The 27893-nt window shown below is 44.6% G+C and overlaps 1 protein-coding gene across 1 annotated transcript in view; it reads left to right on the forward strand.

The window, feature by feature from the left end:
* LOC140425003 (serine/threonine-protein phosphatase 6 regulatory ankyrin repeat subunit A-like) overlaps window positions 1-27893 on the forward strand; it is a 128887-nt gene that overhangs the window by 37634 nt on the left and 63360 nt on the right. Inside the window, exons 8-9 of the mRNA XM_072508772.1 lie at window positions 4017-4085; window positions 11597-11737. Of these exons, the coding sequence (XP_072364873.1) occupies window positions 4017-4085; window positions 11597-11737 (210 nt within the window). The remainder of the gene's footprint in view (window positions 1-4016; window positions 4086-11596; window positions 11738-27893) is intronic.

Genomic DNA, 27893 nt, shown 5'->3' on the forward strand with positions numbered 1-27893 from the left:
TCGCAATAGAGGATACAAGTAACATCCAGAAACATCTATAAATCAGGAAATGAAAGGGAGTCACTGGACAATTACAGTCACCAGAGAAGTGGTACTGAGTAAATTGTTGGAGCTGAACATCTGTCATAGGGAAAATGTTAGGAGCTATTATTTTTTTTTATTATTTAAAAATTTTTTTTTAGAGTACCCAATTCTTTTTTTTCCCAATTAAGGGGCAATTTAGCATGGCCAATCCACCTAACTTGCACATTTTTGGGTTGTGGGGGCGAAACCCACGCAAACACGGGGAGAATGTGCAAACTCCACACAGACAGTGACCCAGAGTCGGGATCGAACCTGGAACCTCAGCGCCGTGAGGCCGCAGTGCTAACCCACTGCGCCACCGTGCTGCCCAGAAGCTATTATTAATAAGTTATAGCCGGGGCATTTGGATAAACTCATGGTAATCCAGAGAAGTCAACCTGGTTTTGTGTAAGGGAAATAATGTTTAACCAACTTATTGGAGTTATTTGAGGAAGTAACATGCTGTAGATAAAGAGAAACCGGTGGATGTGCTATACTTAGATTTCCAGAAGGCATTTGATAAAGTGCCACATTGGAAGTTATTGTAGAAAATAAAATCTCATGTTTATAGAGGTTAACATATTGGCATGGATACAAGATTGGCTAGCTAACAGAAAGCAGAGAGAAGGCATAAATGTGTCTTTTTGGCAAGATGTAACGAGTGATGTGACACAGGGATCAGTTGAGGGACTCAACTGTTTGCAGTTTGTATAAATAACTTGGATGAAGGGGTGGATGGGATGAGAAAGTAAGTTGTGAAGAGCACATAAGGAGGCCACAAAGGGACATAGATTAAGTGAATGGGCAAAGATCAAGCAAATGGAGTATAATGTGGGAAAATGTGAAGTTGTCCATTTTGGCAGGAAGAATAAAAAAGAAGCATATTATCCAAATGGTGAGAGATTGCAGAGCTCAGGTGCTGAGGGATCTGTGTATATTAGTGCATGAATCACAAAAGGTTAGTATGTAATTAGGAAAGCTAATAGAGTATTAGCGAGGGGAATTGATTATCGAGGTTATGCTTTAGTTATACAGCGAGCTCATGAGATCACAGTTGAAGTACTGTGTACAGGTAGGTGAGGTGGTGGCACAGTGGTATTGTCACTGGATCAGTAATCCAGAGACCCAGCATCATGTTCTGGAATCCAGGTTCAAATCCCACAACTGCAGATTATGAAATTTGAATTCAATGAAAGTCTGGAATTAAGTCTAAAGACCATGAAGGTTAATTCCAGAACTGAAGGGGTTGGATTACGAGGAGAGGTTGAGTAGACTGGGACTGTACTCGTTGGAATTTAGAAGGATGAGGGGGGATCTTATAGAAACATATAAGATTATGAAGGGAATAGATAGGATAGATGCGGGCAGGTTGTTTCCACTGGCGGGTGAAAGCAGAACTAGGGGGCATAGCCTCAAAATAAGGGGAAGTAGATTTAGGACTGAGTTTAGGAGCAACTTCTTCACCCAAAGGGTTGTGAATCTATGGAATTCCTTGCCCAGTGAAGTAGTAGAGGCTCATTCATTAAATGTTTTTAAGATAAAGATAGATAGTTTTTTGAAGAATAAAGGGATTAAGGGTTATGGTGTTCGGGCCGGAAAGTGGAGCTGAGTCCACAAAAGATCAACCATGATCTCACTGAATGGCGGAGCAGGCTCGAGGGGCCAGATGGCCTACTCCTGCTCCTAGTTCTTATGTTCTTATGAAACCATTGTCATTTGTTGTAAAAACCCATCTGGTTCACCAATGTCCTTAGGGAAGGATATCTGCCATCCTACATGTGACTCCAGACCCACAATAATGTTGTTGACTCTTAAATGCCCCCTCAAGGGCAATTAGGAATGGACAATAAATGCTGGTCCAGCCAATGACACTCATGTCCCATGAATAAATTATTTATTAAGGAAGAATGTAAATGCATTGGAAGCAGTTCAGACAAGTCTAATTGGAATGGGTGGATTGTTTTGTGAGGATTGGTTAGTCCGGCTAGGCTTGTATCTGCTGGATTTTGGAAGAGTAAAAGACAACTTGATTGAAACATAAGATCCTCAGGAGTCTTAACAGGGTTGATGTGGAGAGAATGTTTCCTCACGTGGGAGAATTTAGAACTAACGGGTCACTGTTTAAAAATAAAGGGTCGCCCATTTAAAACGGAAATGAGGCAAAGATATTTCACTCAAGAGTTGTGAGTCAGAGTTTTTACAGCACGGAAAGACATGATTCAGCCGATCTTGTCCATGCAGGCCATCAAACACCTATTTACTCTCATCCCATTTTCCAGCACTTGGTCCGTAGCCTTGTCTGCTATGGCATTTCAAGTGCTCATCTAAATACTTCTTAAATGTTGTGATGGTATCCATCTCTACCATTCTTTCAGGCAGTGAATTACAGATTCCCACCACCCTCTGGGTGAAAAGGTTTTTTCCTTACATCTCCTATAAACCCCCTAATCATTACCTTAATTCTCTGCCCCCTGGCTATTGACCCCTCCACTAATTTTAATAATCTTTATTGTCACAAGTAGGCTTACATTAACACGGCAACAAAGTTACTGTGAAAAGTCCCCAGTCACTACATTCCAGCGCCTGTTCGTGTACACAGAGGGAGAATTCAGAATATCCAAATTACCTAATTGAACTTCTTTCGGAACTTGTGGGAGGAAACCGGAGCACCCGGAGGAAACCCATGCAAACACGGGGGAAGAACGTGCAGACTCCGCACAGGCAGCGAACCGAGCCGGGAATCGAACCTGGGATCCTGATCTGCTGTGAAGCCATAGTGCTAACCAATATGCTACCGTGCTGCCCACTAAGGGGAAAGGTTCCTTCCTCGCCGCCCTATCTAGACTCCTCATAATTTTATACAGCTCAATCAGGTCTCTTCTCTCCCCCCCCCCCCCCCCCCCCCGCCGCAGTGTTTGGAACTCTCTTCCTGAAAAGGTGCTGGAAGCAGAGCCTTTGAATATCCTTAAGGTTGACATGGAAAGATTCATGGTAAGCAAAGGGGTGGTAGGATATTGTGGGTGGGCTTGACGCAGATTTGAGGTTACTATCAGATCAGTCATTATCTTACTAAATGGCGGAGCAGGCCAAGGAGCTGAATGGCCAACTCCTGATCCTTGTTTGTACATTCATATGTCTGTTACTTCCTTAAAGCACATTATTATGTCACTCTGTGATCTGCATTGTTCTCATGACAATGACCACATTTCTATAGGCTGTCTTTGTATTTGTATGGTGACATTCAAGTAAATGTCACTGAAGTCTCAATATTATTTCATAGTGTGGAGCCCAATACTGCAACCAGTACTATAATTGAGGACTTATTGCAGTCTGACATAGCCTTATCATTACCTCTTGGTTCTATATTCCATATCTGCTTGTGATAAAACATTTTGTTTTAAGCCTTACCAGAATGCCTTTCTGATATTAATGAACTCTGCATGTGCTCTAAAATCCCTCTCCATAGTATTGACGATACTTTCATTTAGATTAGAGCATAATTATTGCAATTTTTTAAAATTCAAAATGCTTCATACTCACATTTAATATAACACTGGTTCTATCTGCCAACTTTGAGATAATCCCCTGATCAAATAAATATCCTTTCTTTAGACCTTCTAAATAATTAATTGTATTCTTTTTTGGTATTATTTGCAAATCTGAACCCACAATGCACCCCATCAGGGGAAAAGGCATTTCAAAATACAATGGTATTATAAGTTTTAGAAAAATAATGATTCAATAAGAAACTGTTAATGTAATAATTAGCAATGGCAGGATAGGCAACAGTTACATCTGTTGGAAACAGTTGAGGTTGGAGTGTTTATTATTAGAGTGCATAAAATGCTATGCATGGGCAGGATTTTCCACTCAATCTGTGCAAGTTCCGGCTCATGTGGTTGCTGAATTTCAATATAGTTTGGTAGTTTAACTTTGATTTTCATTTTTTTTAGAAATCTGGAATGTCTAAATCTGTTGCTCAACAGTGGAGCTGATTTCAACAAAAAGGATAAATTTGGACGGTAAGAAATGAAGCTGATTTCTAGAAGAATCCATTATGCAGTTGAATAAAATTTGGAAAAATTCCTTTATGAATTCTAAGATTATATTAAAGTTGATGCTCACTCCAAGCATACTTATGAAGGCGTACCTGCCTTCCTCTTGTGTCACTATCTGTCCTTTATTTTGGCACAAATTTCCTCATACCAGATTGTTTACTGTTCCTTTTTCCTTTCCAATCCACTAAGCTCGTTGCTGAGCATGGGCCTTGGAGGCCTTAGTTCCCAGTGCTGTTTTGCTTTGTCTTTGCTTATAAACTTAATGGCACATGCCTGTGTTTCTATTGATCTTGGTCCTGTCAAGTCACATCTAGTCATGTTCCTGAAGAATAGTTTGTTTTAGAGGCTGGTGTCATGACCGCATGAAAGACATTTCCTTGAAGTGGACTGTGAGCTAAGAATTTGTGTGTATGTAGTCCCCTTTTAATTTGAGTGGGGAAGGCAATGGAGTACTGGTATTGTCACTGGACTGGTAATTCAGAGGCCCACGGTAATGTTCTGGGGACCCGGGTTTGAATTCCAAGGCGGCAGATATTGAAATTCAAATTCAGTAAATTATTTAATTAAGAGACTAATGGTGATGATGAAACAACTGTCGGTTGTCGTAAAATCCCAACTGGTTCATTAGTGTCCTTTGGGAAGGAAATTGCTGTCCTTACCTGGAGCCTATATGTGACTCCAGATCCACAGCAATATGGTTGATTCTTAAATGGTCTAGCAAGCCACTCAGTTCAGAGCAATTAGGGATGGGCAATAAATGCAGACCCAGCTCATGAATGAACAAAACATTTTTTTAAATAACCCAGCAGACAAGCTTTAGTCTCAGGTAAGATAAAGGTTAGTTTATTACAAAACTACTGCTAGTAGTTACTTATGAAAATGTGAGAATGTTCTTAACTAAAATACGGATACAAAGATTGAAATGTTGTTAAGAAAAACGAGACACTAACAATGAGACTTCAAACTAATCTCTGTGAGATAGTGTTGGTCGAACTTCTTTCCAAAGTGAAAGGGTTGAAACTTGAGGTTTGGTTTAGCAACTGCGATGAATTCAGTAGTTGAAGTGTTGGAGTTTGCCTTTGCAGGTGGACTCAACAAGCAGAGCAGTTATTGGGAGTGGGTGAAGGCTCCTGTTTTCACTCCTACAATACTGCAGGTGGTGGCCCTTGGTATCTTTATTTAACGACAGCAGCCTGATAATTGTTTCTGGAAATTTTCCTCGATTCCTGTCACGAAGTAGTTTCAGTTTTAAAGTCCCTCCCTTATGATGTTCAATGGTGTTCTCTTGGGCTGGCAGCTTCCTGCCTTATATTATGAAGCCCAAAGGTGGCTGCTCCCAAACTGACAAATAATGCTTCCAAATTAAGTATTGGCCATTCAAACAACTTTTCTTCAAACTGGGCCTTTTCATTTAGGTCCTTATCAGTTATTGTCTTGTTTCTGAAAGAAGAACAGCAAGTGGAAGGATCTCATTTGCACTTGTGGAACACTCATTGTGATCCCTCTTGAGATAAGCAGTTTGATAAGGTCGTGACACCAACCCAGAAAGTTGCCAAGTTATCTGTCCGCATTCATTATGAGGGGTACGATAGCACAGTGGTTAGCACAGTTGCTTCACAGCTCCAGGGTCCTAGGTTCGATTCCGGGTGCTCTGGTTTCCTCCCACAGTCCAAAGATATGCAGGTTAAGTGGCTTGGCCATGCTAAATTGCCCTTAGTGTCAAAAAGGTTGGGTAGGGTTACTGCGTTATGGGGATAGGGTGGAAGTGTGGGCTTAGGTAGGGTGCTCTTTCCAAGGGCTGGTGCAGACTCGATGGGCTGAATAGCCTCCTTCTGCACTGTAAATTCTATGATTCCCTTTGTGAGAAAATGTTCTTTTTAATTTTTTTTAGCAAACATGGGCTTTTCAAACACTTGTCCTTAAAATCTATACTATCATTACCTAGTCTTCTACTTGATGGGGACAATTAGATTTTCCTTTGGATTCATGATCCCCATATATTATTAATATGTTTAGTGCCTGATGAGGGTGGTGATTTTATTCCCTTGAGAGCATTAATTTAAAAAAATTAAGAATTCTGAATATGATACTTAAAGTTATGAAAGTTTGGGAATGAGATGCAGCTTTTGCAGTGTCATTTCCCGGTGTTACCAGTTGTCTGTCACATCTATTGCGTGGATGTTTGAACACAGGAAGCCAATTCCGACATGTTTAGATCCCAGCTGATGTTATAACTTGGTGGAAAATCCCAGAATGGAAACCTGGCTCAAAGCCGTAACATTTACTTTTTGTTTTATAAAACGTGGAAAACAGAGTCACAGGACCGATAATTAGTTTTAACAAGAAAAATATTAATTAAACATGAAAAATTGGATTATAATACAATATTCTTTTTTCTGTCCCCTTAGTTTAACAAATACATACAAATTTAAGGATCAACATGGATGGAAAAGTACATCTTCAGCTGCAATGCTCTCATTAACACAAAAAATCCCTGTTAAGCACACCGGATGATTGTGGTCAAATACACACCTGCTCCGAATCCATTTTAGTATCTGGTTTTCTCATCAGAGTTCACCCAGATGATTGTCACATGAGAGTTTCCACACTCCACTCCCAAAAACACACTTTAAAATCTTCTCTCATAATAATGCCTTCCCACGGCAGTTTAGATTCTGAAATCCAGCCTAGGTTTTACAAAGGACATTTTGAAAGAAATCTTTCCATCCACTATGGGGCGGTACGGTGGCACAGTGGTTAGCACTGCTGCCTCACAGCTCCAGGGACCCAGGTTAAATTCTGGTGTCGGGTGACTGTCTGCGTGGGTTTCCTTGGGGTGCTCCGGTTTTCTCCCACAGTCCAAAGATGTGCAGGCAAGGGGATTGGCCATGTGGGATTGGCCATGCTAAATTGCCCCTTAGTGTCCAAAAGATTCGGTGGGGTTACTGCGTTGCAGGGATAGGGTGGAGGCATGGTCTTAAATAGTGTGCTCTTTCCGAGGGCCTGTGTGGACACGATGGGCAGAATGGCCTCCTTCTTCTACACTGTAAATTCTATTAACAGCAAATAGAGTCCAAGATTTCCCACCAACTCCTTCAGGATTTCTTTGTCTTGACTGTTATGCAAACTGCTCACAATTGCTTCAACTCTCGATTCCTAGACTATTAAACTAATATCAAACGTTTCATCCACCTCTGAAGTCTACTGTATCAAGTTAAATCTAGTTACTGCAATTGTCTCTCTAACTCGGAACACTGTTTACTTTTCCTTCAATTCCTCACAACAATACCTTGGTCTCTGTTCACCTAACTCCAGACTTCTTAGTACGAAGTCTTACAACACCAGGTTACAACACTCGTACTGTGCTCACCCCAGTCCAACGCCGGCATCTCCACATCATGGCTACCATCGACACCGCAAACTGCCGGCTCAAAGTGGAGAGGATCTCCAGGAAGATCGCGCATATAGACACTGACTCGTACTGTGCTCACCCCAGTCCAACGCCGGCATCTCCACATCCAGACTTCTTAGACAGTCTTTCTGTCCCAATTTCCCAGTTATCTGTACTGTAACTAGTACTTTAGAAGCCCGCCTCTTTGCAGTTCCCATTCTGTCCAGTCTTTATTTTGGCAGAGTGAAGAGATGTTCACTCCCTGAGATCTAGTTTTCAAGTGCTCTCAAATTACATAAACTAAAACTAAAAGTTTTTTTTACAAGCACCTCCAGTCAGCAACAGCCACATGCTTATGTTGTGTGTTTATTTTTCACGCTGTAGCCCTCTCTAAGCACAAGAGGGGTGACACAGTAGCACAGTTGCTTCACAGCGCCAGGGACCAGATTCGATTCCCGGCTTGGGTCACTGTCTGTGCGAAGTCTGCACCTTCTCCCCATATCTGCGGGGTTTCCTTCGGGTGTTCCAGTTTCCTCCCACAAATCCCAAAAGACGTGCTTCTTGGGATAATTGGACATTCTGAATTCTCTCTGTGTACCCGAACAGGTGCCGGAGTGTAGCGACTAGGGGCTTTTCACAGTAACTTCATTGCAGTGTTAATGTTAGTCTACTTGTGACAATAATAAAGATTATATTACATAGAAATACAGTTGGCACTTAACCAACTCCCACGGATACAAACACCTTTGTCCAGCGTGAATTTAACTATAGGTTTTGCCCTTTCAGGCACAGAAACATTAAATTAAACACACCTAAAACTATACCTTATTTCTCTTGTTTACCAATACAAATATAAATCCCCTAAAACTACATTTGTTTTCCTCACAAGCATTGTTAGGCTACAATCCCTTTCCTAATTATAACTTAATAATTCACATACATCTGATTACCAGGATGCTTAAGAACACAACCTCTTGGAAGCAAATCAGGACTCAATTTACCCTCTTGGGGAGTTGAGAAAGATCCCTGGCAGCATTCAAAGAGACAGGATTTTTCCTTTTGTACTGGTCAGCCAACATCATTAAAAAATGATCACTTGGTCATTTATTTCATTGTGGCTTGGGTCTAATTTTAAAGTGTCTTGAAATTACATCATCTTAAAGGCACTGAGCAAATATAAGTTGTTGCCCTTTGTGAGACCTTGTGCAAATTGGCTGCTGCGTTTTCTACGTTGCAACAGTAAAGAGCTTTGGAACAGCCTGAGGCCATCAAAGGTGTTTTATAAGTGCAAGTTTTTATCTTAAAGTAAAGTTCCATCTACATAGCAATGGGTCATATTTACATCTTTGGTTGGAAGGAATATTCTGTAGATGTTTCATGAAAAATATTAACAAAAAAACACTCGTATTCAATATTTAGGCCGTTGTGTATGTGTTACTTAAAATTGCACCCATAGAACTATAGAATCCCTACAGTGCAGAAGGAAGTCATTCAGCCTATCGAGTCTGGATCAACCCTGTGAAAGAGCACTGTACTTAGGCCCACTCCCCACCCTATTCGCGTAACTCCACCTAATCTGCACATCTTTGGACTGGGAAGAAACAGGAGAACCTGGAGGAAACTCTCACAGACACGAGGAGAAAGTACAAACTCTACATAGAGCGTCATCCAAGGCCGGAATTGAACCCAGGCTCCTGGCGATGTGAGACAACAGTGCTAACCACTGTGCTGCCACGCATGTCAAAGTTATTGTTCCAGATTTATATTTACAAAGAGGAAGAAAACCACTGTTTTCAAACATGTTGTTATCTCTTGCTTTAGAAACAGGATGATTCCCAGTTACCAGTCCAAATTGTTTTTGTTTAATTTATTACGAATCCCACTTCTGTTTTTCTGAATAATTTTGTCATAACTATGTAAGCTGTACAAATGAGTAAAAGTTTTAGATTATAAGCCTTCCTCTTTCTTATGAATGCAATTCTCTATCAACTCACTTTTATAATTGTGTTGTCTGTTTGATCTTGCTATTTCTTTTCTTCAAATAAAGTGAGGTTACTGCTAGCATGAATCCTAATTACCTTTTTTAAAAATAAGAGTAGTCATCTACTTCACCAATTTGAGGCTTTGTCTTGTGATTTGATTAAGGTATGAGAATTGCATGACTAATTTTCTATATTACGTCAGTGATGTGTCATGCATGGGGGTTGAGACTCATTCTCAAAGCACCTACCCCTATACTGCAACTCTTTCTGCTCTTCCATCTGATTGCAATGGACCACCTTTGCTCTGCAGTTCACTTTCCGCTCTTTCCTGGTGTAGAATCTTACTCAAACACTCTCTTCCAGCTGCATTACTAAGCTCTGACCTCCTACTTCCCTTGTCCAAGGAGTCAGACCATCAGTACACTAGCCCCGTTTTCAAACCTGGCCAACCCTCCTTGAGGCTCAGGAACTTGGAACAAGAAAATGGCAAGAGATTAGAAAGATGGGTGGAGTGGGAGCCTGGTTTGGTTGTTAGGTCTCCTGCTTAAGGAGACCTATCAACCAAACAGCAAAATAATGGAAGACCATACAACTCTTGAGACATATACTTTGTTAGTTATTTTCCTTTCCCTGGTGTGGGGTTTGCATATTTTTTGAAAATAGAATGTAGCCAATATACTATTCCTTGATCATAATGCATCTGTCACTGTCCTGTCAACAAAGAATTGTAAATATAATACTATGTTTCTCCACATTCTTATTCATTTGGGTAAAAACCATTGGAAGAAAAGAATATCCAGCGATAATTTGTTAAAATAAAAAAGATTTATGACTTGTGTTATCTCCCATATTTTCATGTTTTTGGACTATTTATTTGAAATTATTTGTTTTATTTTTTACAATTGATACATTTTATCATGTTCTCTATGGTTGTGTGATCAGATGATCGCAGAAAACAAAACTTCATTTCATTCACTCAATATAATATACTCTCCCAAGAAAATGAGGATCAGGGGAGAAGATAGGATTTTTTTTACGGTCCAGGGAAGTTAGATGTATGAAAAATATTCGAAGCTGGCTTTGAGGATCCATGATACAATTCAAAATAAAACTTGGGTGCCTTTGTTTATCTAATGAGGCAAGTGCAATGATGGAATGGTTTGTTAGCATGGACAGATGAGGTAGGATTTAAGGACCGGCTTAATTCCTTAAATGAGGATAGAACAAGAACAAAGAAATATACAGCACAGGAACAGGCCCTTCGGCCCTCCAAGCCCGTGCCGACCATGCTGCCCGACTAAACTACAATCTTCTACACTTCCTGGGTCCGTATCCCTCTATTCCCATCCTATTCATGTATTTGTTGAGATGCCCCTTAAATGTCACTATCGTCCCTGCTTCCCACCACCACCTCCGATAGCGAGTTCCAGGCACCCACTACCCTCTGTGTAAAAAAAAAAAACTTGCCTCGTACATCTACTCTAAACCTTGCCCCTCTCACCTTAAACCTATGCCCCCTAGTAATTGACCCCTCTACCCTGGGGAAAAGCCTCTGACTATCCACTCTGTCTATGCCCCTCATAATTTTGTAGACCTCTATCAGGTCACCCCTCAACCTCCGTCGTTCCAGGACTATTTGTTCGTTATTAGTTCATTGTACAGGCTTAGAAGGGAAGGCTGGATGGACTAAGCATGATAATGTTACTATTAGGAAATACCTAGCGTGACACTGAGTTATGGATATCAGTAGGCTGCAGAGATAGCTAGGGGCTAGCTATCTCAAATCTCTATTGGAAGATGTCTATAAGTAATTAAGTGAGGATAGGATTGAGCTCATCTGATGGTATCCAGACAGTCGCACATAAAATGGCTACTTGTGCAAGGTGTTTTATAATTGCCAGTGCCTGTGGAACTATATCCCCAAAAATCATTGTCTTCATGAAAAGGGAAAATAAGAAAAATATGGCAGGGCAAGATGTTTTCATGAAAAGGGAAAAGAAAAATATGGCAGGGCAAGCTGGTTAGAAGAAGATCTTCAAGATGTGGCTGAAAAAATATGTAGACGGGTATTTACTCAACTCTTTTCTGTCTATTCCTGTAAGGACCTCACTGCATTATGCTGCTGCCAACTGCAACTACCAGTGCCTGTTTGCTCTTGTGGGATCTGGGGCCAGTGTAAATGACCTTGATGAAAGAGGTTGCACACCGCTTCACTATGCAGCAGCATCAGACACAGACGGAAAGTAAGTAATGCAGGCTGATTGAAAACTGGCAATGACAAAGCTCACTGTTGATCTTTATTGTGTATTGTCTCTTCCTCAAGGCTACAGCTACTCACCGTTTCCCTTTTAAATAAAATAAAAGAAACTAATGACAGGTTTTATATATTTGGAGTATTTTTGAATGCTGGTTTGGAATTGGTTGAATGTACTTGCAAAGTTATAAATTGAAGGTGTAATATAACTATTGATTGGAGGTCCTGGTTTGTAAATTACCGAACAAGATTGATAGTCTCTTGTTAGTAGATCATTTATTTGGTCAATACTCTACCTGGTCTTGAATCAGATCCTTGGAAAGGACAAATTAAGCTTTAACTGTGTACCTTTGTCAAGTCCTTTTCTCTCAAAGGACTTTGAATTTCACCTTTCCTCATTCAAGTTTAGTTATTTTGTCAGTTGGTTTGTGCCGCATTGTTGTCCAAAAGAACATAGGAGTTAGGGGGAGAAGTAGGCAATTAAGCCCTTTGAGCCTGCTGTGCCATTCAATCAGATCATGGCTGACTTCTTCCTGGTCTCAAAGCCACCTCCTTCCCTGTTCCCCATATCCTTTTAACCCTTTTTTAAAATCAGAAATATATTTATCTCCCTCTTGAAAGCATTTAATTTTTCAAAAAATATATTTATTAAAGTTTTTTACCAACACAATTTTTTCCCCTTACAAACAATAACAATCCCCCCCCCCCCCCCCCCGGGTAACAAAATAACACAAAATCGCACTGAGCAAGATATATACATGGCAAAATGGTATATTTATATAGCTTTATAGACTGGCTCTCTCCCGCACGTGCCAGTTTCCCCCGCCCTTCATGTTATCTCCTGCTCATCCATCCCCCCCAAGCAATCCCCCATCCCCCCCCCCCCCCCCCCCCCCCCCCCCAGGGTTGCTGCTGCTGACCGATCTTCCTCTAACGCTCCGCGAGATAGTCTAGGAACGGTTGCCACTGCCTGTAGAACCCCTGCGCAGACCCTCTCAAGGCAAACTTAATCCTCTCCAGCTTTATGAACCCAGCCATGTCGTTTATCCAGGCCTCCAGGCTAGGGGGCTTCGCCTCCTTCCACATTAGCAAGATCCTTCGCCGGGCTACTAGGGACGCAAAGGCCAGAATGCCGGCCTCTTTCACCTCCTGCACTCCCGGCTCGTCCACTACTCCAAATATTGCTAGCCCCCAGCTTGGCTTGACCCGGACTTTCACCACCTGAGATATTGCTCCTGCCACTCCTCTCCAGAAACCCTCCAGTGCCGGGCATGACCAAAACATATGGACATGATCCGCCGGACTCCCTTGAACACCTTCCACATCTGTCCTCTACCCCAAAGAATCTACTCAACCTCGCCCCCGTCAAGTGCGCTCTGTGGACCACCTTAAATTGTATCAGGCTGAGCCTGGCACATGAGGAGGAGGAATTAGCCCTACCCAGGGCATCAGCCCATAAACCTTCCTCAATCTCCTCCCCCAGCTCCTCCTCCCATTTACCCTTCAACTCTTCTGCTAGCGCTTCCCCCTCTTCTTTCATCTCTTGGTGTATTGCCGAAATCTTGCCCTCCCCAACCCATACACCCGAGATCACCCTGTCTTGAATTTCTTGTGCCGGGAGCAACGGGAATTCCCTGACCTGTGTCCTCACAAAAGCCCTCACCTGCATATATCTAAATGCATTTCCCGGGGGTAATTCAAACTTCTCCTCCAGTGCCCCTAGACTCGCAAATGTCCCGTCAATGAACAGGTCCCCCATTCTTCTAATCCCCGCCCGATGCCAGCCCTGGAACTCCCCGTCCATCTTCCCCGGAACAAACCGGTGGTTACCCCTGATCGGGGACCACACCGAGGCTCCCACTGGCCCCAGATCCTTAACGTTGCCGCCACCACCACCGGGCTCGTGGTATACTTTGATGGCGAGAACGGCAGCGGTGCCGTCACCAACGCCCCCAAGCTCGTTCCTTTACAGGATGCCATCTCCATCCTCTTCCATGCCGCCCCCTCTCCCTCCATAACCCACTTGTGGATCATCGCCACATTTGCTGCCCAGTAGTAGCTCCCTAGGTTTGGCAGCGCCAACCCTCCTCGGTCCCTACTGCGTTCCAGGAATACTCTCCTTACCCTCGGGGTCTTATTCATCCACTCAAACCCCATAATACTCCTACCTACTCTCTTGAAAAAGCCCTTGGTGATCACGATGGGAAGGCACTGAAACACAAACAGAAACCTCGGAAGGACCACCATTTTGACCGACTGCACTCTACCCGCCAGCGAGAGCGGTAACATGTCCCATCTTTTGAAGTCCTCCTCCATTTGGTCCACCAACCTCTTCAGATTCAGTTTATGTAGGGCCCCCCAACTCCTGGCTATCTGGATCCCCAGATACCGAAAACTCCCCACCGTCCTCCTCAGCGGTAGGTCCCCTATCCCTCTTTCTTGGTCCCCTGCCTGTAATACAAAAAGCTCACTCTTCCCTACATTGAGCTTATGGCCCGAGAACTCCCCAAACTCCCTCAGAGTCTGCATGACCTCCACCATCCCCTCCATTGGGTCCGCCACGTACAGCAACAGGTCATCCGCGTATAGCGACACCCGATGCTCTTCTTCACCTCGGACCACCCCCCTCCATTTATTAGACTCCCTCAGTGATATGGCCGAGGGTTCGATCGCCAATGCAAACAACAGGGGGGACAGGGGGCACCCCTGCCTCGTTCCTCGGTACAGCCGAAAGTACTCCGACCTCCGCTGGTTCATCACTACACTCGCTCTGTAAAGGAGCTTAACACAGCTGATAAACCCTCCCCCGAACCCAAACCTACGCAGCACCTCCCAGAGGTACTCCCACTCTACTCGGTCAAAGGCCTTTTCCGCGTCCATAGCTGCCACTATCTCCACCTCTCCCTCCTCCGATGGCATCATTATCACGTTTAAGAGTCGCCGTACATTAGTGTTTAATTGCCTGCCCTTTACGAATCCCGTCTGGCCCTCATGAATCACCCCCGGGACACAGTCCTCAATCCTCGTGGCCAGCACTTTTGCCAATAACTTAGCGTCCACATTGAGGAGCGAAATCGGCCTGTACGATCCACATTGCAGTGGGTCCTTGTCTCGCTTTAGAATCAAGGAATTGTCGGGGGCAGGGTCCCCTCCTCTCTTGCCTCATTAAAGGTCCTCACCAGTAGCGGGGCCAACAGGTCTACGTACTTTCTGTAGAACACCACCGGGAACCCGTCCGGCCCAGGGGCCTTCCCCGTCTGGATACTCCCCAAACCCTTGCTCAGCTCCTCCAACCCGATTGGTGCCCCCAAACCAGCCACCTCTTGCTCCTCCACCCTCGGGAACCTCAGTTGGTCTAGGAATCGTCTCATCCCCTCTTCCCCTACCTGGGGGCTGGGATCTGTCCAGCTCTTCATAGAAGGCCTTGAATACCTTATTTATTTTCGTTACACTTCCATCTTTGATTCCCCCTATTTCCCTCGCTGCCGTCCTCTTAAGGAGCTGGTGTGCCACCATCCGACTAGCCTTTTCCCCGTAGTTGTAGGTCGCCTCCTGTGCCTTTCTCCGCTGTGCCTCCGCCTTTCCCGTGGTCAACAGGTCAAACTCCGTCTGGAGCCGTCGTCTTTCCCCCAGTAATCTTTCCTACGGGGCCTCTGCGTATCTCCTGTCCACTCTCAAAATCTCCCCCACTAACCTCTCCCTTTCCATGCCCTCTGTCTTCTCCCTATGAGCCCTGATGGAGATTAGCTCTCCCCTGATCACCGCCTTCAACGCCTCCCATACCACCCGCACCTCCCCGTTGTCATTGGCCTCCAAGTACCTTTCGATACACCCCCTCACCTTCCCACACACCACCTCATCTGCCAGCAGTCCCACATCCAGCCGCCACAGCGGGCATTGGTCGCTCTCCTCTCCAAGCCCCATTTCCACCCAGTGCGGGGCGTGGTCCGAAACGGCTATGGCCGAATATTCCGTCCCCTCCAACCTCGGGATGAGCGCCCTGCCCAGAACAAAGAAATCTATCCGGGAGTATGCTTTGTGCACGTGGGAGAAGAAAGAAAATTCCCTGGCCTGCGGTCTTGCAAACCTCCATGGGTCCACTCCCCCCATCTGATCCATAAACCCCCTGAGCACCTTGGCCGTCGCCGGCCTCTTTCCCGTCCTTGATCTGGAGTGGTCCAGTGCTGGGTCCCGCACTGTATTGAAGTCCCCTCCCATTATCAGGCCTCCTACCTCCAGGTCCGGAATGCGCCCCAACATGCGCTTCATGAATCCAGCATCATCCCAGTTCGGGGCGTATACATTTACCAACACCATCCACGTCCCTTGCAACCTACCACTCACCATCACATATCCCTGTCTAGCTTTTTTGCTCCCCCCATATCACTCCCGTAAGTCAGCTGACCCCGGCTTCCCCCCCGCCGTCCCTTTGACCCCCCCCTCCCGTGTGGGAGTCTCCTAATCAATATACGTTCCTTCGTTCCCCTTCCCGCCTTTCTTCCCGCACGCGGGGAAAAAAAAACCCGCGCTTTCCAAAGCCTGCCCCGCCCCCTCTGGCGCAGCTCCTGTCACGGCCTTGTCTCTCTCTCTCTCCCAGCCCATATAACATTCCCTGCGCGTGATTGCCCCCCTATATACAACAACCATCATACTTCAACCCTCAAACACCCCCCACCCTCACAAACCCTCAATTAGAGTCCAACTTTTCAGTTTGTATGAAGGTCCACGCCTCTTCAGGCATTTCGAAGTAGTAGTGTTGTATGTAACCCACAGTCGCGCTGGCTGCAGCATTCCAAATTTCACTCCTTTCCGATGCAGCACCGCTTTGGCCCGGTTGAAACCCGCTCTCCGCTTAGCAACCTCCGTGCTCCAGTCCGGGTATATTCGGACCTCTGCATTGTCCCACTTGCTGCTCCGCTCCTTCTTGGCCCATTTCAGGACCTTCTCTCTGTCCGTAAACAGGTGAAATCTCACCACCATCGCCCTTGGCGGCTCATTTGCCTTGGGCTTCCTCGCCAGCACCCGGTGTGCCCCGTCCAGCTCCAGCAGCCTCGAAGGGGCCTCAGCGCCCATCATCGCCCCGATCATTGTGCCCGCGTATGCCGCGGCATCGTCGCCCTCTACTCCTTCTGGGAGACCCAGGATCTTCAGATTATTTCTCCTCGACCTGTTCTCCAGGTCTTCGAGTCTTCCCGCCCACGTCTTGTGTAGCGCCACGTGCCGCTCCACTCTTACCGCCAGGCCCAAGAGCTCGTCCTCATTCTCACTCACTCTTTTCTGGACCTCCTGGATCTTCACCTCGTGGGCCTTCTAGGTTATCCCTAGTCCTTCAATTACCGCCAGCATAGGCGCCAGCATCTCCTTACGCAGCTCCTCGAAGCAGCGCTTGATGAATTCCTGCATCTCCTCTTTGTCCCCGGCCACCGCCATTTTGCTTTTTTTCCCTCGCTTCTCCCGCTGCTCCAATGCCGCTTTTTTGGCCGTTGCACTTTGGGTCCGGTCCATAAAAGTTGGTAGGGGACCTCTATCTTCTCTTCCCCACGGGTTGTCTGTGAAAAAAATTCCGTTGGGGCTCCTCTAGCGAGCCCGAAAGTCCGTGATCGCGGGAGCTGCCGAATCGTGCGGCTTAGCTCCATATAGCCGCAACCGGAAGTCTTGAAAGCATTTAATGATTCGGTCTACACCGCACTATGGAGCAGCGAGTTCCACAATTTCACTACCCTCTGCAAGATGTAGTGCCTCCTCATCTCAGTTTTAAATCTACCGCCTCAAACTATGTCTGTGACCTCTTGTTCTAAATTGCCCACAAGGGGGAACATTTGGTCCACATATAGTTTTAGTATTTTATGTACCTCTATCAGATCCCCTTTCATCCTTCTAAACTGCAGTGAGCATAAACCCAAACTGTTTGTCTCCTCATATGTCAACCCTTTCATCCCTGGAATGAATCTGGTGAACCTCCTCTGAACTGCCTCCAATGCCACCACATCCTTCCTCAAATAAGGAGACTAAAACTGGACACACTACTCCAGGTGTGATCTCACCAACACCCTATACAATTGCAATAACACTTCTCTACTTTTGTACTCCAGTCTTTTTGCAATAAACGCTAATATTCCATTTGCCTTTCTTATTATATTTTGCACCTGCATACAGACTTTTTGTGATTCATGAGCAAAGACACCCAGATCCCTCTGCCCAGATGCATTTTGAATCTGCTTTCCATTTAGTTAATAATTTGCATGACTATTGTTTTGGCCAAAATAGTTAACTTTGCATTTAAGGGCTGGTTTAGCACAGTGGGCTAAACAGCTGGCTTGTAGCGCAGGACAAGGCCAGCAGCGCGGGTTCAATTCCCGTTCCAGCCTCCCCGAACAGGTACCGGAATGTGGCGACTAGGGGCTTTTCACAGTAACTTCATTGAAACCTACTTGTGACAATAAGCGGTTATTATTATAATTATCCACATTAAACTCCATCTACCAAATTTTGGCCCAATCTCCTAGCCTATCTATATCTGTCTGTAAAACCTGTATCTCCCCTTCACTGCCTGCTTTCCCACCTATTCTAGTATCATCCGCAAATTTTGCTATGTTACATTCTGTCCCTGCTTGCAGATCACTTATATAGATTGTAGACAGTTGAGGTCCGAGGACTGAACCCTGAGGTGCCCCATTAGTTACCGTTCGCCAGCCAGAGAAGGATCCATTTACCTGACCCTCTGCTTTCTGTTAGTCAGCCAATCCTCAGTTCAATCTAGTATTCCACCTAAACCCCCTGCGATCTCACCTTCTGGATCAATCTTTTATGTAATACCTTGTCGAACGCCTTCTGGAAGTCTAGATATACCACAGCCACAGGTTCCGCATTATCCACCTTGCTGGTTACGTTCTCAAAGAATTCAAGCAAGTCAAGCATGACTTTCCTTCATAAAACCGTGCTAACAATGATGGATTGAGCTTTGTCTTTCCAAATGTTTAATCATCACCTCCTTAATGATTGATTCCAGCAACTTCCCCACCACTGAAGTCAAGCTAACAAGCATGGGGCTGGTTTAGCACACATGGGGCTGGTTTAGCACACATGGGGCTGGTTGAGCACACATGGGGCTGGTTTAGCACACATGGGGCTGGTTTAGCACACATGGGGCTGGTTTAGCACACATGGGGCTGGTTTAGCACACTAGGGGCTGGTTTAGCACACTAGGGGCTGGTTTAGCACACTAGGGGCTGGTTTAGCACACTAGGGGCTGGTTTAGCACACTAGGGGCTGGTTTAGCACACTAGGGGCTGGTTTAGCACACTAGGGGCTGGTTTAGCACACTAGGGGCTGGTTTAGCACACTAGGGGCTGGTTTAGCACACTAGGGGCTGGTTTAGCACACTAGGGGCTGGTTTAGCACACATGGGGCTGGTTTAGCACACATGGGGCTGGTTTAGCACACTGGGCTAAAACGCTGGCTTAAAGCAGACCAAGGCAGGCCAGCAGCACGGTTCAATTCCCGTGCCAGCCTCCCCGAACAGGCGCCGGAATGTGGCGACTAGGAGCTTTTCACAGTAACTTCATTGAAGCCTACTTGTGACAATAAGCGATTTTCATTTCATTCATTTCAAGTTAAGCTATCGTTTCCTACTTTTTGCCTCTCTCCCATTTTGAATAGGAAAGTTACATTAGTATGTTTCCAATCCACCGGGGCCTTTCCAGAATCAGGGTTTTTTGAAATATCATAACCAATGCATCCACTATCTCTGCCGCCACCTCCTTTAATACCCTAGGGTGCAAGCAGTCGTGTACTGGAGACTTATCTGCCTTTAGTTCCATTAATTTATTCAATACCTTCTCCCTTGTAATGGTTCTTGCACTACGTTCCTCTGCCTTAACTGCAGTTCTTGGAAACATTTTATTATCCTCTACCGTGAAGACAAAGGCAAAATATTGGTTCAGTGCTTCCCCCATCCATGTGTTCCTCATTATTACTTCACCAGTATTGTCCTCTAATGGGCCTAGATTTACTTTACCTATTCTCTTCCTCTTTATATACTTGGAGAAGCTCTTGGTATCAGTGTTTATGTTTTCTGCTAGTTTCCGTTTGCAGTTCGTCTTAGCTTTTTGATTCTATTTTTAATAGGATTTTGCTGAACCCTAAAGTTCCCCAATCCTCCAGCTCACCACAAGCTTTTGCAGTATGATACCCCCTAGTTTTTACCTTTATGTCCTCCTTGACTTCCTTGTTTAGCCATAGAACATGTTTATTTCTTTTACAATTCCCCTCAGGATTATACTTTAATGGAGAAGTGTTAAATATCTCCCTGAACATCCGCCTCAACCATTCCTCAACTACCCTTCCCTCAATTTTTTGTGCCCAGTTTACTTGGGCAACTCTTTCCTCAGGCCTGTATAATTACCTCTGTGCAGTGCTAAAACTCTAGTATGGCACTCCACTCTTGCTCAATCTGAATTTGAAATTTTAGCATGCTGTGATCACTCCTTCCAAGGGGATTCTTGACGACAAGAGTATTTATCAATCCTTCTTCGTTACGTAATACTAAATCTAAAATAGCCCACTCCCTGATTGGCTCCATAACATATTGCTCGAAGAAACAATCCCTCAAGCATTCAATGAAATCTCCCTCAAGGCTACCCGTGCCAATTTGATTAATCTAGTCAATATGCATGTTAAAATCACCCATCATTACCATTGTGCTCTTCTCACAAGCCCTCATTATTTCTTAGTTTATAATGTGCACCACTTTGAAAGTATTGCTCGGGGGCCTGTAAATTACTCCTACCAACAAGCTTTTTTTCCTTGTTTTTTATTTCCACCCATATTGATTCAATATCTTGGCCCTTAGTGCCAATGTCATCAGTGATCCCCACCAAATCATGCCCATTTGCTTCTATTTGTGCCGTCAGCTGATTGACCGTATTCCGAATACTGCATGCATTTATTTAGGTACAGGTTTTTTTAATATGTCCTACTGATTTGCACTAATCTTTTTACACATTCTGACCTCTATCATTAATCGCTGATAATACTTGGCCTCATGCCCAACTTTCACTCACCCAGTCACCTTACATTTTAATTTTTTTACGTAGTCGTTAGATTGGCCCTGCCTGTTCATTCTATTAACCTCTATCTTCTCCTCACATGCTAACCTGCTGCCCTGGTTCCCATTAACCATTATACTTCTTGTAGTTTTACTCTTCATTGACCCCCCATTTGCTAGTTTAAAGTCCTTGTGACCACCGTATTTATCTTTTCCACGAGAATACTGGCCCTAGATCGGTTCAAGTGTAGACCCTCCCAACGGTACAGATCCCTCCTATCCCATTACTGGTGCTAGTGCCCCATGAAATGGAACCCCTCTTTCCAGAACCACTCCTTTAACCACGTGTTTACTTCCCTTATTTTCCCATTCCTATGCCAATTTCTACATGGCTCGGGTAGTAATCAAGAGATTATAACCCTTGAGGACCGGTTCTTTAATTTTGTTCCTTGTCCCTGATAACCCCCAAACAGGTCCTCTTGCCTGAGAGCTGTGTACCAAGTTGGTTTTGCAAGTAGTGTTTTTAAATTGCCTCTTTCAAAGCTTCCTGTAGATAAACTAGCAGTTTGACGTGATTTCCTGCAATATAATAGCTGCTGTGTGTGCAACTTTGGTCATTTGCACGTGAAAGCTTAATTTTATGTTGTGTATTGTAGAATTAGTACTTTTGTGCACATTTGTGTCCGACTGTGAAAGCTGTCTTTCCTTTCCTGGCACATCGAACTATTTAAGGCACAACTTAGTAATGACTGAATAAATGGGTTGCTTTATTGATTTACTGTACTATATATAATCAGTATATTGAATACTTTTTTCAGCGTTGTATCCTTCAACATTGTTTTCATTAATTTTCTTCAAAAAATTCAAAATGTGAATATAGGTTACAATAATTGGAAGTTTATTTTGATTGTTATTGTTTTCTTGCCAATTCCGAGCACATCAATTGCCAGCTTATTTTATGTTAAAAAAAAAATCACCAAGCTGACTAAATTGTCTTTTTTTGGGGGGGTGAGGGTGATTTCTTTTTCAAGAAATTTAGAGAACAGAATACTTTCACGTTATGAGCCTGCTGCCAGCATTGAGTGCTCCGAAGTCAGTACTCGTCCTTGAGGGTTAGCAGCTGGCCAGTTGGGTTAGGAGTATGATTCCTGATTTGCGGTTGCTCATGGAAATTGGCAAGAGGTCCCAAATTGAAATCCTGTCCTAGCTTTTGTTTGCCATCAATATAAGATAGTCACCAAGAAATCCAACCGGGAGTTCCGGAGACACCACTTTACCCAAAGAGTGATGAGAACGTGAAGTTGCTATCACAGGGAGTGGTTGAAGCGAGTAGTATAGATAAATGCTCGTCTAGCTTCCAGCTTCTAATTACATTTATGGTACAATTTTGGTACTGCTTTTCTTCAGTAAAATTGGTGACCATATTCAGCTTTTTATTTTTTAAAAACCCAATTGACCTGTTTAATACAATATAGTTGATGGGCAGGTGGTTAAGACTTTGGACTTGAAATCTAATGGGGTTTCCCCGTGCAGGTTCGAGCCCTGCTCACAGGGAATTCATGAAGTAATTAAACAAAAACTTCAGACTGAACATTGCATTTATTTTGTCAATTTGATTTCCAGCACCATCTAAATTTCTGACCTAGACAAAATATCGATATATAACATTATAACCTGAAACTAAAAATTGATTGCAATAAAGCTGCTGAATTTAATTATAAAATTGGCAGTGTTAACAATTCCTACAAGAGCTTGAATCTGCTCCGGTCTTGCCTTCTCTCGCATAATGGGGCTTGAGGTCCATTTGTCCCCATGTTAGAAATTTCCTGCTTCTGAGAAATGCTGGTTTAGCACAGTGGGCTAAACAGCTGGCTTGTGATGCAGAACAACTCCAGCAGCGCAGGTTCAATTCCCGTACCAGCCTCCCCGAACAGGCGTCGGAATGTGGCGACTAGGGGCTTTTCACAGTAACTTCATTGAAGCCTACTTGTGATAATAAGCGATTATTATTAAATTATGTACATGAGAAAAATATAGTTTTTACTTATGTGGGACCGGTTGAGTTTACCAGGCTGAGCTTCAGTTGCCACCTCTGGAGCAAGTAAACATAACTAACTTTGTAATGGAGTTTAAAGCGCCATCATGTGGAAGAAAACACATCAGCAGCTATTTGTGGGCTAGGTACTTGAGCATCATCAGTTCAAGCCATACAGAATGTACCATCTGGCCAGCAATCAGAGGTTGATATTTGTTATAGAGCAGCACAGAGAGACGGCAAGAAACCAATCTTGTGTTTTGGGAGCACTGAAAAATGGTCATGGGAACAGGAGTAGGCCAGTTACCCCCAATGAATGAGATCATGGGCAGCACGGTAGCACACGTGTCTTGCACTGTGGCTTCACAGCGCCAGGGTCCCAAGTTCGATTCCCTGCTGGGTCACTGTCTGTGCGGAGTCTGCACGTTCTCCCCGTGTCTGCATGGGTTTCCTCCGGGTGCTCCGGTTTCCTCCCACAGTCCAAAGACGTGCAGGTTAGGTGGATTGGCCTTGCTAAGTTGCCCTTGGTGTCCAAAAAGGTTAGGGGTTATTGGGTTATCGGGACAGGGTGGAAGTGAGCGGTGCAGACTCGATGGGCCGAATATCCTCCTCCTGCACTATATGTTCTATGACTGCTCTGCGACCTAACTCCATACTCCCTTAGTTCCAGACCTGTTAATATCTTTGCTAACAAAAACATATCAGTCTCAGATTTTAAAATTGACTGGTTTGCTATCATCAGTTGCCATTTGCAGAAAAGAGCTTCCAACTTCTACCACCTGTTGTATATAAAAGTGCTTCCTAATTTCACTCCTGCATTATCTGACTGTTAATTTTAAGATGTGCATGCTGGTCATAGATTCCCCAACCAGCAGAAATAGTTTCTTGTCATCTATCTTATCTGTTTCCTTTTCCTGAAACAGGAACTTGAAACTTGGAAATGCAGTACACAGTAAGATGGGTAATAGCAGACATAAACTGGTAAAATAGTTATTCACACACAAATGAAATTTAACATGTCAGTGTCAAATTATATATTTTAGTAGAAAGGACGAGGAGGGACAATATAAATTAAATGCTATAATTAAAGGGATGCAGGAAGACGATCCTAGGGACTAAGTAAATAAACCTTCAAAGGTGGCAGGATAAGTTCAGAAGGCTGTTCCTTTAAAGAAAGACATACAGGATCCTGTCATCATATACACCAGTATATCATGGTGCAGACACACACACTGATGGACACACAGTGGGACCAATCAACACACACAACACCGCAGCCAATCACCAGTTAGAGCGCACACACTATAAAGACAGGGGGCATCAGAGTTCCCGCTCATTCGAGCTGCAGCTTCCTAGTAGGACAGAGCTCACAGCCTGCAGCACAGACATTCACCATGTGCTGAGTGCATCGACTGGTTAGGACAAGGCAAAGGTCTTTAGTTAAAGCTAGTATCGTGTTAATCCACAGTGAGAGTATGTTAAACTGTTAATGACTCAATAAAATAGTGTTGCACTATTTCAAGTGTTGGTGACCTGTATGTGTTCCACGGATCCAGAGCGGCCATCACAACAGATCCTTGGCTTTATAAATAAGAGGCAGTTATGCTGAAAACTCTTACCAATCATTGGTTAAGCCCCAGCTGCAGTATTGTGTCCAATTCTGGGCACCACATTTTGAGGAGGTGTCAAGTCTTTGGGGGGGGGCGCAGATATCTGCTACAATGGTTTTGTGTGCCTGTCTGTCTGTGTGTCCACTAAGGGCATCTTTGGTGTTTTGGGATAATTTTTATGCACAAGAACCCCATTCCCACTCACCTATAACTAAATATAACCTTAACTAATAACCCCCCTAACAGCTGACGGTGAGTAGCTCATTGAAAAAGGAAATGAATGCCTGCCATCTCGAGTAGAACCCCTTCTACCCCCCCCTCATGCTGTACTTGACCGTCTCAAGGTGTAGGAACACCATTAGATCTCCCAACCAAGCCGAGACACTGGGTGGAAAAGGAGAACTCCACCCCAGCAGAACTCGCCTCCAGCCTATCAACGAGGCAAAGGCGAGGGCACCTGCCTTCACCCCCTCTGCAGCACCAGCATGTCCGAAACCCTGAAAATGACCACCAACGGACAAGACTCCAGCTCAATCTCAAGAATCCCTGACATGGTGTTAAAGAAGGAGACCAAATAGCTTACAAGTTTAGGATGTGACCAGAACATATGGGTCTGATTCATCAGACCCTGAGAACAGCATTCGCACCTATCCTCCACCCCGAGAAAAAAAACACTCCTTGCCTTGGTCAGATGCACCCTGTGCACCACCTTGAACTGAATCAAGCTGAGTCTAGTAGAAGAGACGGTTGAGTTGATCCTGTGAAGAGCCTCACACCACACCCCTCCCTCAAAAAACAAACCCAGCTCTACCTCCCACTTCTTCCTCAGCTCATCGAACGGTGCCGCTCCACCAACAGGATTGGGCCATAAATTTCTGAAATCTTTCCCATACTCACTACGGCCAAAGATAAAATCTTATTCAAGACGGAGGTCAAAGGCACCAAAGGAAACAAAGAGATTTCTTTACACAGGAAATTGCACACCTGAAAATACCTAAATAAATTAGACCTTGGAGTTGGAATTTATTCATCAGCTCCTCAAACCTGACAAACCTACTCTCAGCAACCATGTCCCCAAATACCTCCAGCCCCACACTTGCCCAGGACCTGAACTTCAAGTCTAAGCATGATGGCGAAAACAATGGTTCTAGAGTTAAGGGGTTGCCAATAATATGGAGCCAAGCTTGATATGTTGCCTAAGCTGCCTCCAAATCCTCGGTGTGAACACCACCACCAAACGTGTCTCCTGGAGTGATTCTCCGAATCATCCAGTTTGACACGCAGTATTATTGCAATGATGATCTTTATTAGTGTTACATGTAGGCTTACATTAATACTGCATACTCACCAGGTCTGGTAGTATCTGTTGTAAGGACCCTCCTGTTAATCCCTGTTTGTCTCTTGTTTATTCCATTTATTTTCTTTTGTTTTGGCTTTTATAATGTTTGCACCTGGACAATTAATAGGACCAACACCTTTAAGTTGGACTTCACCTTTAATTTAAAAAAAAAAAAGGAATCCAGGGGGATGTGCTGGCATCGTTGATGAGCCATCTGAATAGACTTGGCAGTCGCCCAATGTGCTATGTACTTTGCCGGGCTCTTCAATTATATTGGTGCTGACCATTCCGGAGTGTTCTGCCAGGGACAGAAAGACTTCATCTGTTTTTTTTTGTTTTGGTTTGATCAAGGAGCTGGCAGGTCAAAGCCGTGATCGGTCTCTCTTACCTGATGGACTCTGTGTAAAGGTTCAAAGTCGAGACCATTCTCTCTCTACAGTCAGATAGACCTGCAAGGCTGCAGGCAGGGTCAGTTGTTTAAAGAATCCTCTTGAAAATTTCATGAGGGGAACTCTGTTTTTTCTTAGTAAAGCCATGCGACATTCTGGTGGAGCTGGAACAAATACGAATTACATAGGCCTGAGGCGGATCTTCTGAGTGAAGACCCAGGTTAATAAAAGTGAATGTGACTCCCCAGGGGGAATACCACAGTTTGGGGATTTGGACTGAATGTGCCAGTCAGAAGATCCTTGTTAGCCATCCAACCGATGGTTCTCAATCGCTCCACATACTGGAAAGACAGTCAGCTGAAAAAACAACTTTGATGTCCGAACCATGGGCACTCATCTAACATCTCACATTAATCCTCTTTTACTTTTCCCCTCCCCCTCCCTCTGCATGTGTATGTCTTGTGTATGTTCAGGTAGAGGGCGGAATGGTATTTGGTGAGGGGGGGGGTAGTAGTAGATTGGCTGGTCATTTTGTATTGTAATTATTGCATGTCTTATCTCTATCTTTTTGTTATGAATAAACAGTTGTTGTATTTCACTTACAAACCTGGTGCCTGTAAGTCATTGGAGCAGTCATGGGCCAAAAACAAATTACTGGCTAATTCAGCCCAAGGTCTCGTAACACTGTCGAGAGAGCAACAGGGTTAACGTTTTGAGACAAATATAACTCTTCAGAACTGAACCTTTTGAACTGAACAGAGTTCTGAAAAAGAGTCATGTTCATCTCGAAAGGTTAGTTTTGCTTCTCTCTCCACAGATCTGCTAAATACTTCCAGCACTTTGTGTTTTTATTTCAGAGTACTTATGTTTATGGTGTGCCATTATTTCTGAAAATAATTAAGATACTCTTATTTAAATCTCATTTGTTTTGGTGTGAGCAATGTATTTTTGACACATTTTGGGGAAGTATGTTCAGCTGGGGAAACTTGGAATTGTTTGCAACCAATAACTGAGAGCAGCAGTTAACTCGGGGTAAAGGGGATATCTGGGACGGGATTCTCCGCGAACCGGCGGGGCGGGCCACTCCGGCGCCGAGGAGTGGCGTGAACCACTCCGGCGTCGGGCCGCCCCGAAGTTGCGGAATCCTCCACACCTTCAGGGGCTAGGCCGGCGGCGGAATGTTTGGCGCCGTGCCGACCAGGGCACGGAAGGGCTTGGAGCTGCGCCAACTGGCGGCAAAGGGCCTCCACCAGCCGGCGCGAGTTGGCGCATGCGCGGGAGCGCCAGCGTGTTCTGGCATCATCCCAGCACATGCGCAGGAGTGTTCTTCTCCGCACCGGCCATGGCGGAGGTTGACAGCAGCTGGCGCGGAGGGAAAGTGTGCCCCACGGCACAGGCCCGCCTGCGGATTGATGGGCCCCGATCGCGGGCCAGGCCACCGTGGGGGCACCCCTCGGGGCCAGATCTCCCTCCCCCCCCCCGAGGACTCTGCAGACCGCCCGTGGAGCCATGTCCCGCCGGTAAGAACCTGTTGTGATTTATGGCGGCGTAATTTAGTGTTTATAAGTGCCTTCTGTACAATTTAGAGCAAACTGATAAGTGCCTTGACTTTCCATTAATAGATATTTTGATGAAAAGTCATTGACCTGAAGCATTTACTCTGTTTCCTTTCCCAGATACTGTCTGATGAGTATTTCCATAATTTCTGTTTGATATATTGAAAATT

This window comes from Scyliorhinus torazame, chromosome 6 (assembly GCF_047496885.1).
Source record: "Scyliorhinus torazame isolate Kashiwa2021f chromosome 6, sScyTor2.1, whole genome shotgun sequence".
NCBI lineage: Eukaryota > Metazoa > Chordata > Chondrichthyes > Carcharhiniformes > Scyliorhinidae > Scyliorhinus > Scyliorhinus torazame.